This window comes from Schistocerca gregaria, chromosome 4 (genome assembly GCF_023897955.1).
Source record: "Schistocerca gregaria isolate iqSchGreg1 chromosome 4, iqSchGreg1.2, whole genome shotgun sequence".
Taxonomy (NCBI): Eukaryota; Metazoa; Arthropoda; class Insecta; order Orthoptera; family Acrididae; genus Schistocerca; species Schistocerca gregaria.
This window is the reverse complement of record NC_064923.1, coordinates 130,895,261-130,914,495: the sequence shown is the minus strand read 5'-3', so window position 1 is coordinate 130,914,495 and position 19,235 is coordinate 130,895,261. Positions and strand designations below refer to the sequence as shown.

Sequence of the window (19,235 nt, the reverse complement as noted above, 5' to 3'; positions counted from 1 at the left end):
GTACCTACTGCAACCTACATCCTTCTGAATCTGCTTAGTGTACTCATCTCTCGGTCTCCCTCTACGATTTTTACCCTCCACGCTGCCCTCCAATGCTAAATTTGTGATCCCTTGGTGTCTCAAAACATGTCCTACCAACCGATCCCTTCTTCTAGTCAAGTTGTGCCACAAACTTCTCTTCTCCCCAATCCTATTCAATACCTCCTCATTAGTTACCTGATCTATCCACCTTATCTTCAGTATTCTTCTGTAGCACCACATTTCGAAAGCTTCTATTCTCTTCTTGTCCAAACTAGTTATCGTCCATGTTTCACTTCCATACATGGCTACACTCCAAACAAATACTTTCAGAAACGACTTCCTGATACATAAATCTATATTCGATGTTAACAAATTTCTCTTCTTCAGAAATGCTTTCCTTGCCATTGCCAGTCTACATTTTATATCCTCTCTACTTCGACCATCATCAGTTATTTTACTTCCTAAATAGCAAAACTCGTTTACTGCTTTAAGTGTCTCATTTCCTAATCTAATTCCCTCAGCATCACCCGATTTAATTTGAGTACATTCCATTATCCTCGTTTTGCTTTTGTTAATGTTCATCTTATATCCTCCTTTCAAGACACTGTCCATTCCGTTCAACTGCTCTTCCAAGTCCTTTGCCGTCTCTGACAGAATTACAATGTCATCGGTGAACCTCAAAGTTTTTACTTCGTCTCCATGAATTTTAATACCTACTCCAAATTTTTCTTTTGTTTCCTTTACTGCTTGCTCAATATACAGATTGAATAACATCGGGGAGAGGCTACAACCCTGTCTCACTCCTTTCCAAACCACTGCTTCCCTTTCATGCCCCTCGACTCTTATTACTGCCATATGGTTTCTGTACAAATTATAAATAGCCTTTCGCTCCCTGTATTTTACCCCTGCCACCTTCAGAATTGGAAAGAGAGTATTCCAGTCAACATTGTCAAAAGCTTTCTCTAAGTCTACAAATGCTAGAAACGTAGGTTTGCCTTTTCTTAATCTTTCTTCTAAGATAGGTCGTAAGGTCAGTATTGCCTCACGTGTTCCAACATTTCGACGGAATCCAAACTGATCCTCCCCGAGGTCTGCATCTACCAGTTTTTCCATTCGTCTGTAAAGAATTCGCGTTAGTATTTTGCAGCCGTGGCTTATTAAACTAATAGTTCGGTAATTTTCACATCTGTCAGCACCTGCTTTCTTTGGGATTGGAATTATTATATTCTTCTTGAAGTCTGAGGGTATTTCGTCTGTCTCATACATCTTGCTCACCAGCTGGTAGAGTTTTGTCATGACTGGCTCTCCCAAGGCCGTCAGTAGTTCTAATGGAATGTTGTCTACTCCGGGGCCCTTGTTTCGGCTCAGGTCTTTCAGTGCTCTGTCAAACTCTTCACGCAGTATCGTATCTCCCATTTCGTCTTCATCTACATCCTCTTCTATTTCCATAATATTGTCCTCAAGTACATCGCCCTTGTATAAACCTTCTATATACTCCTTCCACCTTTCTGCCTTCCCTTCTTTGCTTAGAACTGGGCTGCCATCTGAGCTCTTGATATTCATACACGTGGTTCTCTTCTCTCCAAAGGTCTCTTTAATTTTCCTGTAGGCAATATCTATCTTACCCCTAGTGAGATAAGCTTCTACATCCTTACATTTGTCCTCTAGCCATCCCTGTTTAGCCATTTTGCACTTCCTGTCGATCTCATTTTTGAGACGTTTGTATTCCTTTTTGCCTGCTTCATTTACTGCATTTTTATATTTTCTCCTTTCATCAATTAAATTCAATATTTCTTCTGTTACCCAAGGATTTCTAGCAGCCCTCGTCTTTGTACCTACTTTATCCTCTGCTGCCTTCACTACTACATCCCTCAGAGCTACCCATTCTTCTTCTACTGTATTTCTTTCCCCTATTCCTGTCAATTGTTCCCTTATGGTCTCTCTGAAACTCTGTACAACCTCTGGTTCTTTCAGTTTATCCAGGTCCCATCTCCTTAATTTCCCACATTTTTGCAGTTTCTTCAGTTTTAATCTACAGGTCATAACCAATAGATTGTGGTCAGAGTCCACATCTGCCCCTGGAAATGTCTTACAACTTAAAACCTGGTTCCTAAATCTCTGTCTTACCATAATATAATCTATCTGATACCTTTTAGTATCTCCAGGGTTCTTCCACGTATACAACCTTCTTTCATGATTCTTAAACCAAGTGTTAGCTATGATTAAGTTGTGCTCTGTGCAAAATTCTACTAGGCGGCTTCCTCTTTCATTTCTTAGCCCCAATCCATATTCACCTACTATGTTTCCTTCTCTCCCTTTTCCTACACTCGAATTCCAGTCACCCATTACTATTAAATTTTCGTCTCCCTTCACTATCTGAATAATTTCTTTTATTTCATCGTACATTTCTTCAATTTCTTCATCATCTGCAGAGCTAGTTGGCATATAAACTTGTACTACTGTAGTAGGTGTGGGCTTCGTATCTATCTTGGCCACAATAATGCGTTCACTATGCTGTTTGTAGTAGCTTACCCGCATTCCTATTTTCCTATTCATTATTAAACCTACTCCTGCATTACCCCTATTTGATCTTGTGTTTATAACCCTGCAGTCACCTGACCAGAAGTCCTGTTCCTCCTGCCACCGAACTTCACTAATTCCCACTATATCTAACTTCAACCTATCCATTTCCCTTTTTAAATTTTCTAACCTACCTGCCCGATTAAGGGATCTGACATTCCACGCTCCGATCCGTAGAACGCCAGTTTTCTTTCTCCTGATAACGACATCCTCCTGAGTAGTCCCCGCCCGGAGATCCGAATGGGGGACTATTTTACCTCCGGAATATTTTACCCAAGAGGATGCCATCATCATTTAATCATACAGTAAAGCTGCATGTCCTCGGGAAAAATTACGGCCGTAGTTTCCCCTTGCTTTCAGCCGTTCGCAGTACCAGCACAGCAAGGCCGTTTTGGTTAATGTTGCAAGGCCAGATCAGTCAATCATCCAGACTGCTGCCCCTGCAACTACTGAAAAGGCTGCTGCCCCTCTTCAGGAACCACACGTTTGTCTGGCCTCTCAACAGATACCCCTCCGTTGTGGTTGCACCTACGGTACGGCCATCTGTATCGCTGAGGCACGCAAGCCTGCCCACCAACGGCAAGGTCCATGGTTCATGGGGGGGGACGTGATGGTACGCATTTCTCCTCCTTACATGAGGCATGACAACAACGTCTCACCAGGCAACGCCGGTCACCTGCTGTTTGTGTATGAGAAATCGGTTGGAAATTTTCCTCATGTCAGCACGTTGTAGGTGTCGCCACCGGCGCCAACCTTGTGTGATTGCTCTGAAAAGCTAATCATTTCCGTATGACAGCATCTTCTTCCAGTCTGTTAAATTTCGTGTCTGTAGCACGTCATCTTCGTGATGTAGCAATTTTAATGGCCAGTAAAGCAGAAGACGCATGGGATCGCAAATGTTGTGAAATACCCCAAAAGTGGATGACAAATTTTGAGCATGTGAAATCATCACATAACTGCCTCGCCACAGATGCGGCGGTTGAATCTGGCGGTATGTCACACCTGATCTTCGAAAGCCAATTCAACTGTTCAGGTCGATGTGGCTGTAGGTCCACTTGGTCGACTTAGCTCCTGGAGCTCATGATAGAGTACTGCGTCTAGCATGCAGTATTTTCTTCATTGCGTTAAACACTTACGTGTTTACATATAGGTAAAATTTACTGTATTATTTACTGTTGGTTTATTGTAAAGTACAGCACATTACTACAAAAATCTACCGTACTGCGTCACAAGTGAATGAGTGTAAGCTTCTGGATTGCGCCGTTGCCGATAAATTACCTACACTACTGGCCATCATAATTGCTACACCACGAAGATGACTTGCTACCGACGCGAAATTTAACCGACTGGAAGAAGATGCTGTCATATGCAAATGATTAGCTTTTCAGAGCATTCACACACGGTTGGCGCCGGTGGCGACATCTACAACGTGCTGACATGAGGAAAATTTCCAACCGATTTCTCATACACAAGCAGCAGGTGACCGGCGTTGCCTGGTGAGACGTTGTTGTGATGCCTCATGTAAGGAGGAGAAATGCTTACCATCACGTTTCCGACTTTGATAAAGGTCGTATTGTAGCCTATCGCGATTGCGGTTTATGGTATCGCGATATTGCAGCTCGCGTTGGTCGAGATCCAATGACTGTTAGCAGAATATGGAATCGGTGGGTTCAGGAGGGTAATACGGAACGCCGTGCTGGATCCCAACGGTCTCGTATCACTAGCAGTCGAGATGACAGGCATCTTATCCGCATGGCTGCAACGGATCGTGCAGCAACGTCTCGATCACTGAGTCAACAGATGGAGACGTTTGCCAGACAACAACCATCTGCACGAACAGTTCGACGACGTTTGCAGCAGGATGGACTATCAGCTCGGAGACCACGGCTGCGGTTACCCTTGACGCTGCATCACAGACAGGAGCGCCTGTGATGGTGTATTCAACGACGGACCTAGGTGCACGAATGGCAAAACGTTATTTTTCCAGATTCTGTTTACAGCATCATGATTATCACATCCGTGTTTGGTGAAATCGCGGTGAACGCACATTGGAAGCGTGTATTCGTCATCGCCTTACTGGCGTATCACCCGGCGTAATGTAATGGAGTTCCATTGGTTACACGTCTCGGTCACCTATTGTTCGCATTGACGGCACTTTGATAAGTGGACGTTACGATGTGTTACGACCCGTGGCTCTACCCTTCATTCGATCCCTGCGAAACCCTACTTTTCAGCAGGATAATGCACGACCGCATGTTGCAGGTCCTGTACGGGCCTTCCTGGATTCAGAAAATGTTCGACTGCTGCCCTGGCCAGCACATTCCCCAGATCTCTCACCAATTGAAAACGTCGGTCAATGGTGGCCGAGCAACTGGCTCGTCGCAATACGCCAGTCACTATTCTTGATGAACTGTGGCACCGTGTTGAAGCTGCATGGGCAGCTGCACCTGTACACACCATCCAAGTTCTGTTTTACTCAATGCCCAGGCGTATCAAGGCCGTTATTACGGCCAGAGGTGGTTGTTCTGGGTACTGATTTCTCAGGATCTATGCACCCAAATTGCGTGAAAATGTAATCACATGTCAGTTCTAGAATAATATATTTGCCCAATGAATACCCGTTTAACATCTGCATTTCTTCTTGGTGTAGCAGTTTTAATGGCCAGTAGTGTACGTTTTCTGATGTCTGTATACGAAGAAAGAAGGGATGAAAGTAAAGAAACATAAAATAGAGAGACACTTAATGATCTGATTATTGTCTGCAAAGACCGTAATCGGTTCCCATGAATGAATATTTAGAAATTAAGTCCGATTACTTTATTAAACTGGATTTTAAACCGCTTTCCTGCAACCACGTTGTCGGAAATCGTATAGCCCTCCGTGGTTGACTCCTGTCATAGACTTGACTCACCGAGAGGAAGGCGGCCCTCTTGACGGCGTAGAGCTTGCCAGCCGTCAGCGACAGAGGCTTCTGGGCCCGGCTGATCACCAGCTGCAGCGCGCGCTTCAGCTTGCTGCTGCTGTCGCACCAGGCGCAGTCGTATGCCGCCATCGCTACCGCCTCACTCTGTCAACACAACAGTACAGCATAACATAGTCTCTGCGCGCCACACACTGGAGCTGTATTATCAGTATCTATTTTCCAAAACGCAGCGCGTTTATTGGCGAAAGCTTGTTGAAAGGGGCTACATAGGCCTAGGGAGGTGAGGGTAAGCCAGAGCTTGGAGTTCGGCGATACACTGTTCGCGAAGCTACCGAAAGTGGTTGTCTGCCAAAACTAAGTCCACAGTGCCGCAGCACCGGGAGAAGCGCGAGATGTTCAATGCTACAGGACGCGCATCCGACTCGCGGGAGAACAAGAATACAAGAGAGTGGGCCCGGCGACTGGCGGCCGGGTATATTCGACTCGCCACGCGGCTTCCCCCGCCCTGATTGGTCAGGACCGAGCAAACCGTGCGGGCGACACGGAACTTTCCAGAGCGTTGCCTGCTAAGCGACGCCTGGGGCGGCGTTAAAGCACATGAGAGAGGCGCGTGAACAAGGTGCCCTTCATCGGTGCTGACTTCCTGTTGCTAAACCGTGAGACGAAAGAATTTGCAGCTAACATTGCCGGCTGTGGCTTGGCCGCAACGGAAAAATGAAGTTACCGTTTGAAAGCTCATATAATAAAATAAAAGCTCCTACTGTCTGGCTCATCCTTTACAAATGAAACACCTTTCAGTGTTTAGTTTCCAGACTTATTTTATTTTATTACCAGTTTCAGCGTTTTACTACGCCTTCTTCAGGCCCCTGACCGACATGCAGTAAGGTTCTGCCTCGGTTCTGATCAAACCATGAGCCAGCAATACTTGTATCAGTAGATTTTTGCTGTAGCTATCACTTCAACCATCATCTACCATTATATGAGCCGGCAGATGACGGTTGAAGAGATCGCTACAGCAAAAATCTACTGATACCAGTATTGTTGGCTCATGTTTTGATCAGAACCAAGGTAAAATTACCCTACACGTCGGTCAGGGGCCTGAAGATGACTAGCCAAATAAAATAAGTTTTGAAACTAGACGGCTGAAGGGTGATTAATTTGACATCCTGTATCGAACAGCCGAACACAGTAACCATCTCTACAAAGATGGACATACAGATCTTTGACAATGTTCTTATCTTTATCCGTTTCCGAGGTACAGAGGATCAAAGTTACCCTACTTGTACACGTAAAATCCGGTGTGACGTAGCACGGAGAAATATGTTGTCAAGTCTCTCCATTACCATCTGGGAACCCCATATCGTAGTACTGAGCTATATGTAGTTTTGTCACCTGAAATCCAGTGTGATGTGTAAAATTAGTTTTGTGTTGTTTCAATTTTCATCCAAAGATATTCGCGCTTTTTATACTGAGGGAGAAGACCACGATGGCAGTGGCAAAGAGACGGACAGAAGTAAGTACTTGAACTTAGTAGACAATGGGTATGTTATAGAAAGAGTGTAGGAGACAATGGCCTCGTGAGAGAAAGAGAGGGATACATGGCAGAGGAACATAGTTGACAGTGACAGAACAGTGCTAGAGAAAGAGCGGAAGAGACAGTGCCAGAGGGAGAGGAATAAAGAGAAGAACAAAAATGGTTCAAATGGCTATAAGCACTATGGGACTCAACATCTGAAGTCAACAGTCCCCTAGACTTAGAGCTACTTAAACCTGACTAACACATCCATGCCTGAGGCAGGATTCGAACCTGCGACCGTAGCAGCAGCGGGGTTCCGGACTGAAGCGCCTAGAAACGCTCGGTCACAACGGCCGGGCAATAAAGAGAAGAAAAAGATGGAAATGGCTGAGAGCTACTGATAATGAGAGACAGAGTGTCCGACAATGACAACGAGGGAGAGAGATAGTGACTGTGAGAAGGGCAGCAGCGGTAGGAAGGAAGGAATGAGATATTAACAGGAAGAGAGGGCAAGAGGGAGACAGTGTCTGTGAGAGAAGACTGTAGTAGTAGGACAGAACGAAGAGGACTGTGCGTGTGACACAGGAGGCAATGGCAAAGAGACATAAAGATACAATAATATTCACTTGGGTTCAATGAGGGCTTGAGTGACTGATAATTGGCAAGCGGGTGTGGATGGGTATGGGCAACTTGCAGCGATGGACTTGTAGGTGTGAGTGAGTTATAGTTAGGGGAGCCTAAGAGAGTTTGAGGTGTACTGCATGTTAAAAAAGCACGAATGTGTTCGGGTGCCAAATTTTTTGGAAAAAATTTTAAAGGTTCTAAGGAACGTAGAATGAGGCAGCTAGTACCACACTTTTCAGTCTGAGTCTTTTAAGAGAAAAGGAACACATTCGCATTTTTTGTGTTCCAGTAAGAACATTTTTCCACTGGTCTACCATAACGCTCAACAGTAGGGCCCTGTATGAGAAGAATCATAACTAACATGATCGGAGATCTGTTCACCAAAACGAGTAGTTAAACTCCTTTGTGCATTAGAACTAAACATTTGCTAGAAAACTTTACAATAAGGTCTGTCGAATGTATTTTCAATGGTACATTTAATTCTCCAGTACACATTTCGGAGCACAGCTTCATCAACACTTCAGTTGGTTATCAAACGCACTCCATTGTGATGTCAGCACGCCAGAAACGCTTATCTGCGAATTGCAGCGAAGTCTACATATTCCTAATACCATCGAGGTATTTCAAGTGTGCATGTATAATTCTATCGTTATTTGCGTAACAAGACTTATGTATCTTCTTCATTTCCTCGTACGATTAAGCGGTCACAGCGATACGCTGCACAAGAAGGGAAGGTTCCTCTTGTAGACTACTGCTTCGAAATATTTAATCTTGAATCGTACACAGTGACGAATTCTTATCAACTTACAGCATCAACTGTTCCAAAATCGTGCCCAGGTTTATATGTCTCCCATGAATGGTATTTAGTCGTAACTTTCCATGATCGCTGGTGACGGGGCTTACTTTCATACACTTCTCGCTAATAGAGTGGATGGCATCTCGTAGAATTTATCGATTTTCCCGAGGGGCTCAACAAGGGGGCGTGGGGTGAGGGCGAGACATCTGGTGAGAGTCAGCAAAATTACAACAGTGGCATCTAGAGGGCAGCAAGAAAGACGGGGACTGCAGGGAGGCACTAGAGCTGCTGACAAGTGTGAGTGGAAGATTCATTTGCGTCTTACAAATTCCAGTTGCTGGACACCAATCGGGAAGGGCCAGCCACATATGACTGTGGTGCTCTAGTATATCTGGAACACTCAGCGCAAGAGCAAACTTGTTCATATGGAAGACAGAGTCCCTTGTAATGATGATCTTGGATAATAAACGACGATTACCGAGAAAGGGGCCACACCTGGTCAAACAGCGAATGTTGTGTCCTATGATTGTTGTTTGGACCGTCAGCGAGAGGGCACAGCTAGTTCCTTCTACTAATAAGGCCAGTACACCGTTCGCTTGTTACAATTTTTACGAGCTTCAAACAGGAGCGACTTATTTTCAGTTAACTGTGTAGTTACTAGTTTACTTTTGTAATTTCTTTCATGTTCGAGTGCTTTCTAGGCATAACCTTTTATTTCAATAACAGTGTAGTGTGCAGTACCGCCGTTGCTATCGACCATTGTATCGACCCTCGTATCGCACACGCTTTTGTTTGTTTGATTAGAACAGCTCAGTGTCAGTTAGACTGTCAGTGAGAGAGCACTTCGATTTCCTGCTGCTAACAAGGTGAGTACACCATTCGTTTGTTGCATATTTTTATGAGCTTAAAGCAGGAGCGAATGCAGTAATGGATAGGAACTGTGATTGTTGTGTACAGATGCGAGCTAAGTTGGCGACCCTTCGCTCACAGCTCCAGGCTGTGTTGGCTTCTGTCACACAGCTTGAGGCTACTGCCAAGCGGTGTCACTGTGGGGGATCGGACACGGGGATTCGAGGGACACCGTGCATGTCCCACATTTCCTCCGATCTGTCCACTGCTGTGACTGCCCTGGGTACTGCCTGCACTGAGGTTGACCCCTCATCCATGGTCGAATGGGAGATCCTTCCAAAGTCTGGCAGGCAGCGAAAAACTTTCTGAGGGGCCGATCGTAGGGCCTCCCCAGTTCGTTTGACAAACAGGTTTTGGACATTATCTGTGGCTGACAATGTCTCTGAGCCGGATGCAATTGTCCACCCTGTTCCAGAGGAAGCTTCTTGGCCCGCAAGCTCTGGGCATTCATACAGGGTGGGTTTGCTGGTAGTTGGTAGCTCCAGTGTTATGCACGTAATAGGGCCCCTTAGGAACATAGCTGCCAAGGAGGGGAAGGAAGCCAGTGTGCACTCCGTGTGCATTCTGGAGGGAGTCATTCTGGATGTGGAAACGGTGCTTCCGAACCGGATGTCATGAAGACAGGATGCAGCCAACTGCAGCTGGTGGCTCATGTCGGTACCAACGACGTGTGTCGCTTTGGATCGGAGCAGATTCTGTCTGGTTTTGGGCGGCTAGCGGAAACGGTAAAGACTGCCAGTCTTGCTTCCGAGATTAAGGCGGACCACACCATCTGCAGCATCTACAGAAGCGACTGTGGTCCTTTGGTGCAGAGCCGAGTGGAGGGTCTGAATCAGAGGCTCAGGCGGTTCTGTGACCGTGTAGGCTGGAGATTCCTTGACTTGCGCCATTGGGTGGCGGGTTTGTGGGTTCCGCTTAATAGGTCAGGAGTCCACTACACACAGGAGGCGGGTACACGGGTAACGGGGGCTGTGTGGATGGGACTGGATGGTTTTTTAGATTAGAGGGTCTCAGGGAACCACAGAACGGGAGTCCATCTAAAAGTGGGCAGGTAAAACACAGTAAGATAGTTGTAGAAACGATTGGTATTGTAGTCGTAAATTGTCGTAGCTGTGTTGGGAAAGAACCATAGCGCCAAGCCCTAATAGAATGCACTGAGGCTCAAATAGTTCTAGGTACAGAGAGCTGGCTAAAGCTGGAAATAAGTTCAGCCGAATTTTTTTCAGACGATATAACAATGTTCAGAAAGGATAGATTAAATACAGTTGGTGGTGGAGTATTTATTGCTGTCAGTGATAGTTTGCCTTGTAGCGAAATTGAAGTAGGTAGTTCATGTGAAATAGTATGGGTAGAGGCTATACATCATAATCGGACTAAACTATTAATTGGATCGTTTTACCGACCCCCACACTCAGAAGATGTAGTTGCTGAACAAAGAAAGCTTGAATCTCACTTCAAATAAGTACCCTGGTCATACAATTATAGTCGGTAGTAACTTCAATCTATCCTCGATATGCTGGAAAAATTATACATTTAAAGCCGGCGGCAGGCATAAAACGTCATCCGAAATTGTACTGAATGCTTTCTCAGAAAATTATTTTGGACAATTAGTTCATGAGCCCACTCGAGGCGTAAATGGTTGCAAAAGCAAATTTGACCTTTTAGCGACAAATAATCCTGGACAAACGGTGAGTATCGTGACGAATACAGGGATTACCGACCACAAGGCAGTTGCTGCAAGGCTGAATACCGTAAAACCTACAACCATCAAAAAGAAACGCAAAGTATATCAACTTAAAAAAGCTGATAAAAATGCTCTTAAGGTCTTTTTAAGAGACTGTCTTCACTCCTTCCGATCTCCTCATGTAAGTGTAGAAAGGCTGTGTAATGTTTTCAAAGAGATAGTATCGACAGCAAATGAGAGATCTATACCACATAAATTAATAAGTGATGATACTGATCCCTCATGGTACACAAAACGGGTCAGATCGTTGTTGCAGAAGCAACCACATAAATTAATAAGTGATGATACTGATCCCTCATGGTACACAAAACGCGTCAGATCGTTGTTGCAGAAGCAACGAAAAAGCATGCCAAATTTAAAATAACGCAAAATCCCCAAGATTGGCAAAGTTTTACAGAATTTTGAAATATAGCGCGTACTTCAACGCGAGATGCTTTTAATAATTTCCACAACGAAATTCTGTCTCGAAATCTGCCAGAAAACCCAAAGACATTCTGGTCAAACATAAAGCACACCAGTGGCAAGAAGCAATCAATACCTTCACTGCACGATAACAACGGTGAAGGCACTGATGACAGTGCCACTGAATCAGAGTTATAAAACACGGTTTTCCGAAACTCCTTCACCAAAGAAGACAAAGTAAATATTCCTCAATTCCAATCAAGATCAACGGCCAAGATGAAAAACATGGAAGTAGATATCCTCGGTGTAACAAAGCAGCTTAAATCACTTAATAAAGGCAAGGCCTCCGGTCCAGATCGTATACCAGTCACATTCCTCTCAGAGTATGCTGATAGAACAGTTCCATATTTAGCAATTATATACAGAAGTATCCGTACCTAAAGACTGGAAAATTGCTCAGGTTACGCCAATACCCAAAAGGGGAAGTAGGAGTAATCCGCTGAATTACTGGGCTACATCTTAACGTCGATTTGCAGTAGGGTTTTGGAACATATACTATATTCGAACATTATGAAGTACCTTGAAGAAAACTATTTATTGACACATAGCACGAATTCAGAAAATATCATTCTTAGGAAACACAACTAGCTCTTTATACTCATGAAGTAATGAGTGATATCGACAAGGGATGTGAAATTGATTCCATATTTTTAGATTTCCAGGATGCTTTCAACACCGTTTCTCACAAGCGTCTTCTGATCAAACTGTATGCCTACGGAGTATCGCCTCAGCTGTGCAACTGGATTCGTGATTTCCTGTCAGAAAGATAACAATTCGTAGTAATAGATGGAGTAATACATCACGTGAAACAGAAGTAATATAATGCGTTCCCCAAGGAAGTGTTATAGGCCCTCTATTGCTCCTGATCTATATTAACGACATAGGAGACAATCTGAGTAGCCGTCTTGGATTGTTTGCAGATGATGCCGTCATTTACTGGCTTGTAAAGTCATCTGATGATCAAAACGACTTTCAAAATGATTTAGATAAGATATCTGTATGGTGCGAGAGGTGGCAATGGACCCTGAATAAAGTGTGAAGTTTTTCACATGAGTATTAAAAGAAATCAGCTAAATTTCGATTACGCGAGAAGTCACACAAATCTGAAGGCTGTAAATTCAGCTAAATATTTAAAGATTACAGTTACAAATAACCTAATTTGGAACGATCACATAGAGACCGGTAATATTGTGGGTAGAGCAAACCAAAGACTGCGATTCATTGGCAGAACACTTAGAAGGTGCAACAGGTCTACTAAAGAGACTGCTTACACCACGCTTGTCCGCCCTATTCTGGAGTACTGCTGTGCGCTGTGGGATCTGCATCAGGTGGGACTGACGGATGACATTGAAAAAGGGCAGCTCGTTTTGTATTGTCGCGAAATAGGGGAGATAGTGTCACAGACATGATACGTGAATTGGAATGGCAATCATTAAAACAAAGGCGTTTTTCGCTGCGATGGGAACTTCTCATGAAATTTCAATCGCCAGTTTTCTCCTCCGATTGCGAAAACATTCTGTTGGCACCCACCTACGTAGGGAGAAATGATCATCACGATAAAATAAGAGAAATCGGGGCTCATACAGAAAAATTTAAGTGCTCGTTTTTCCGACGTGCCGTTCGAGAGTGGAATGGTAGAGAGACAACTTGAAGGTTGTTCGTTAAACCCTCTGCCAGGCACTTTATTGTGAATAGCAGAGTAATCACGTAGATGTAGATGTCGATGTGGATGAGAAGCTGCAGTACTTGCTATGAAAATGTGCGGTGTTTCCTGTTCCAATGCACGATGTAGGCGGTGAAGACGTGCCAAGGGAAAGTGCAGGAACTGAAGAATACAATGAGTTTGAGTGGACCGGAACGAGTACAGGTAAAACAGCTCCAGTGACATGGTCGATGACGAGTGACAAGAACATTAGCGGCTATACGGGCAGGTCAACACATCTCCTCAGAGCCGACTGTTACGAGAAAAGGAGAACAAAGAATTGCGTGGAAGCACATCAGGGACGGAGCGCGGACCGCAAAGGTTATGGGAATTGAGAACATCCACAATCCATTTAGAGGGGTATACCAGGAATAATGAGTATCTGAATCCAGACACAAACACTGCCAGAGGAACACATACACAGAACGCTTAGGTGACAAGTCTGTAACACGTAAACTGTCTTTATCATGTTCATTGTATGTGGTATGCTTCTTTATGTAAATGGTTAGCAATAGGACGATGTTATAATTGTTTAGACAGATGAAGGAAGCTGGTAGGTTTTGATGTACTTTCCGAGACCACAAAGCGCCACACAACAGTAATTTTGGTATTAAAGCTCTCCGTCTTCAGGCCACAAGCGGACCATCGACCGCCGTGTCATCCTCAGTTGAGGATGCGGATAGGAGGGGCGTGTGGTTAGCACACCACTCTCCCAGTCGTTAAGATAGTTTTCTGTGACCGGGGCCGCTACTATTCGGTGGAGTAGCTCCTCAATTGGCATCACGAGGCTCAGTGCACCCCGAAAAATGACAACAGCGTATGGCGGCCTGGATGGTCACCCATCCAAGTGCCGACCACGCCTGACAGCGCTTAATTTCAGTCATATCACGGGAACCAGTGGATCCACTGCGGCAAGGCCGTTGCCCCCAAGTTTGGTGTTAGAGATCCCGTATACGAGTATTACGCACTTGTTTTTTCCTTTTCTTTCCTCTTTGGATTTTCTTTTTGAGTCTATGTAACAAAATAACGTTTTAACAGTAAATATAATCAGTGCGTCAGACTTGTTTACTGCACATAGTTACGGAACATTTTTTCGTCTAAAATCAACCCCAGCATTAACAAATCCGCCGGCCGCGGTGGTCTCGCGGTTCTAGGCGCGCAATCCGGAACCGTGCGACTGCTACGCTCGCAGGTTCGAATCCTGCCTCGGGCATGGATGTGTGTGATGTTCTTAGGTTAGTTAGGTTTAGGTAGTTCTAAGTTCTAGGGGACTGATGACCACAGCAGTTGAGTCCCATAGTGCTCAGAGCCATTTGAACCATTAATAAAACCGTAAATACAAAACAAAAATTTGGGCCGGTGCCAATGGTACTCGCTCACTGACGTTTCCGTAGAAACATAATTATGTATTATTTCCAGGAATCGAGATTCTCGACGATTTTTGCCTGTTATCGACGTTAATACTGGCAAGATACAAGTCCCAAGGATTCCAAGACATTAGAGAATATTTTAATTTCAGGTCTGCAGTCGGATAACAAATGACAAAATGAGGTTTTTCCGTGTGATATAATTACAAATTTAAAAAAAATTTATAATTTTTTTATCCTTTACTTGTATTGTGAGATCTTTTCTTCTTTTCAAATTTCATGATTCTACGCCAAGGAAACGTACCCTATAGGTTTTAATGAGTGAATTTCTAAGTATCAAAACATGTGGCATAGATTGCTGTAACTCTTGACTGCATTGACTCAGAAGCTTCACTTTTTTATCTTGAGAATTGGAAAACAGTATGTTGCCTGATATTTTATTTTAGTGTATAAGCTTATTTCGAGTTTATTGCCTTAATCAGTACACCTCCTGAAGTTTTAGATGGGCGTATGTCAACTTTCAGTAAACCATTATTGCTGTCTGTAATTTCTGGTTATAATATTATTTGGAGCAACGCAGCATACTCTTTTCCAATTACCAGCACAAATGGTTCTGAGCACTATGGTACTTAACATCTAAGGTCATCAGTCTCCTAGAACGTAGAACGACTTAAACCTAACTAACCCAAGGACGTCACAGACATCCATGTTCGAGGCAGGATTTGAAACTGCGACCATAGCGGTCACACGGTTCCAGACTGAGGCGCCTAGAAACGCTCGGCCACACCAGCCAGCACTACTAGCACAATGTTCTACTGTAACATAATATGTGCTGCAGATCCCACAATAAAGCATCTTCACTTTTTTTACAACGCAAAGGGAGCGGAGTCCTTAACATGTGATCCTATAAGAGTTCCGTTTTTACTGACGTACGGAGCCGGCCGTAGTGGCCGAGCGGTTCTAGACGCTACAGTCTGGAAACGCGCGACCGCTACTGTCGCACGTTCGAATCCTGCCTCGGGCATGGATGTGTGTGATGTCCTTAGGTTAGTTAGGTTTAAGTAGTTCTAAGTTCTAGGGGACTGATGACCTCAGAAGTTAAGTCCCATAGTGCTCAGAGCCATTTATACAAATTTTTTGAGATACGGAACCAGAAAAATAATAGTTTTGTAAACAATCTGATCCGTGCATGAACTACAGTTTCCAAGACTCGTGCCAATTAATGAATACGCACACACGGACACCAGCAGCGCTCACCTGATCCAGAATGTGCTGAGCTCCTGAGCAATACAGGAACAGCTGCGTAAGCAGAAGGGGAAGAGAACCCCAACACTTCAGCGCGGAATTGCTGTCTGGGCTCTGCAGGGAAACAAAACCGTGTTAGTGATACAAGAGTCCAACGGCGCTAAAAAAAACCAATGGACGGGGATACAGAGCATGTACAAAATAACCATAAAAATAGAGTAACATGGTGTATAGCCGAATGTGGAATTTTATACAGACTTCGTTTTCTCTGAGGTTCTATGCATACAAACTTTGAATAGAAATTGGTAGCATTCTATTTGATACGAGTACTTCCCAAAGAACCTTTCAGTTTTTTCAGAGATTAGGCGGTGTGTAACGTAACTACGCCTATGAGCGAGAAACAGCGTGTTGTAATAGAGTTTATAAACTGAAGAGTTCACCTACACACGAAGCTTCTTTTCCTTGAGCTTGACAATCCCAGACCACACATGAGTGCTGCGACACTTGCAACAATCCAAAATCTTCGGTTCACTGTCATTGATCATCCTCCATACAGTCCCGACTTGGTCCCACCCGATTTTCATTTGTTTACAAATCTTAAAGAACACCTTCGAGGAGTTCCTTTTGATAGTGATGAAGTTGTGCAAGCAATGGTAAGGTTGTGGCACCGCCAACAAAGTCAGAAATTCTATACTATCAACAAACTGGTCTCTCGTTAGGAGAAACATGTTCGTCCCTGTGGTGACTGTGTCGAGAAATACACACATAAAAAAAAAATGCATTACCCCAGTTCCCAGAACTTCTGAAGATAGACGTTAACTGTGGATATTGTATCACAGTCTCTTTGACTGTTCAGAGATGTCAATAAACCCGCACAAAGCTGTAAAAAACCATGCATGAGCAGCGCCTGTTAGACAGAGGGCGTCCGACAGCCGATCAGTTCCAGTCATTCCACCAGGAAGGAGGTACACGGCTCGTGTTGTCTGTAGGTCAACCATGCGTAGACGGTCAATACCGCAGTTCGATCGCGTCCGCATTGTTACTTTGCGCCAGGAAGGGCGCTCAACAAGGGAAGTGTCCAGACGTCTCGGAGTGAACCAAAACGATGTTGTTCGGACATGGAGGAGATACAGAGAGACAGGAACTGTCGATGACAAACTCGCTCAGGCCGCCCAAGGGCTACTACTGCAGTTGATGACGGCTACTTACGGATTACGGCCAGGAGGAACCCTGACAGCAACGCCACCTTGTTGAGTAATGCTTTTTGTGCAGCCACAGGACGTCGTGTTACGACTCAAACTGTGCGCAATAGGCTGCATGATGCGCAACTTCACTCCCGACGTCCATGGAGAGGTCCATCTTTGCAACCACGACACCATGCAGTGCGGTGCAATTGGGCCCAACAACATGCCGAATGGACTGCTCGGGACTGGCATCACGTTCTCTTCACCGATGAGTGTCGCATATGCCTTCAACGATACAACCATCGGAGACGTGTTTGGAGGCAGCCCAGTCAGGCTGAACGCCTTAGGCACACTGTCCAGCGAGTGCAGCAAGGTGGAGGTTCCCTGCTGTTTTGGGGTGGCATTACGTGGGGCCGAAGTGCGCCGCTGCTGGTCATGGAAGGCGCTGTAAAGGCTGTACGATACGTGAATGCCATCCACCGACCGATAGAGCAACCATATCGGCAGCATACTGGCGAGGCATTCATCTTCATGAGCGGCAGTTCGCGTCCCATCGTGCACATCTTGTCAAAGACTTCCTTCAGGCCGGCCGCGGTGGTCTAGCGGTTCTAGGAGCCCAGCCGGGAACCACGCGACTGCTACGGTCGCAGGTTCGAATCCTGCCTCGGGCATGGATGTGTGTGATGTCCTTAGGTTAGTTAGGTTTAAGTAGTTCTAAGTTCTAGGGGACTGATGACCACAGTAGTTAAGTCCCATAGTGCTCAGAGCCATTTGAACCATTTGAACTTCCTTCAGGAAACGACATCGCTCGACTAGAGTGACCAGCATGTTCTCCAGACATGAATCCTATCGTACACGCCTGGGATGGATTGAAAAGGGCTGTTTATGGACGACGTGACCCACCAACCACTCTGAGGGATCGAATCGCCGTTGAGGAGTGGGACAATCTGGACCAACAGTGCCTTGATGAGTTTGTGGATAGTATGCCACGACAAATACAGGCATACATCAATGCAAGAGGAAGTGCTATTGGGTATTAGAGGTACCGGTGTGTACAGCAGTCTGGACCACCACCTCTGAAGGTCGCGCCGTATGGTGGTGCTACATGCAACGTGTGGTTTTCATGAGCAGCAGAAAGGGCGGAAATGATGTTTATGTTGATCTCTATTCCAATTTTCTGTACAGGTTCTGGAACTCTCGGAACCAAGGTGATGCAAAACATTCTTTGATGTGTGTAGATATGTAGAAATGAAGAATAAAGAAATGTAATGTTAATAACGTCAGTTTTATTTATAAACCATTTAGAGTTTCACATAAATAATTTGAAGGCATTACTTTTGAGCACGCCATCGTATTTTACCAGTGCAAACTATAAAATTTAGATTAATAACATTCAGTGCCGTGGCAATCGAAGAAGTATCATTTTATCTTCATGCCCATCACACCAGCGGTCGGGGTATTAAACAGGGGAGGCTAGTATGTGTCGCCAGTTCGCACCCCAAGATGGCCAGAAGACTCTACCCCAAGGTTTCGAGGGTAGAAAGTTACAGACATTCGCCAGTTGCCCGAAATTTCTTGGAACTAGGCTAATTTAGTCTAACGTTGGTTGCGTACGTCGTAATTTGAGTCTGTATTTAATTTCTTTCTTTCTTATCTTTCAACTTTAAAGTTTATTCACTTGTAATTTGTGAAACCAAGCATAATACGATTATTTAGAATAGGACTATCCGCTCAGTTCCATAAAAAAATAAAATTGTCCTGCTTTACTAGGTAGCGGGGTAGCCGCGAGGTCTAGGGTTCTTGCAACAGTTCACTCCCCTCCCCTCCCCCCCCCCCCCCCTCTCGCCCCTCGCCCGTCGGTGGTTCGAGTCCTCCCTTGGCCATGGGTGTGTGTGTTATCCTTATCGTAAGTTAGTCTAAGTAGTATGTAAGCCTAGGGACCGATGACCTCAGTAGTTTGGTCGCTTAGCAATTTACCACCACCACCTTCCTTCAAGAACACGTATCATTTTCCTCGCAAAGACTGGTTTTCTTACTTTACAGGTGGTCACTGCTTCTGGATCATTAAGGATACATTTCAACTAGTAACAAGTACTTGCAGTAGTACCCCAAGACTCGACACTAGGACCTTACTTGAATAGAGCTTACATGGCAGATCTTCC

General features: G+C 44.8%; 1 protein-coding gene across 1 annotated transcript in view; it reads right to left on the bottom strand.

Moving 5' to 3' along the window:
• The window catches only part of LOC126267632 (odorant receptor 2a-like), an 80,430-nt gene that overhangs the window by 29,649 nt on the left and 31,546 nt on the right, over window positions 1–19,235 (bottom strand). The window contains exon 3 of the mRNA XM_049972929.1: window positions 5,513–5,668. Coding sequence (XP_049828886.1) covers window positions 5,513–5,668 — 156 coding nt within the window. The remainder of the gene's footprint in view (window positions 1–5,512; window positions 5,669–19,235) is intronic.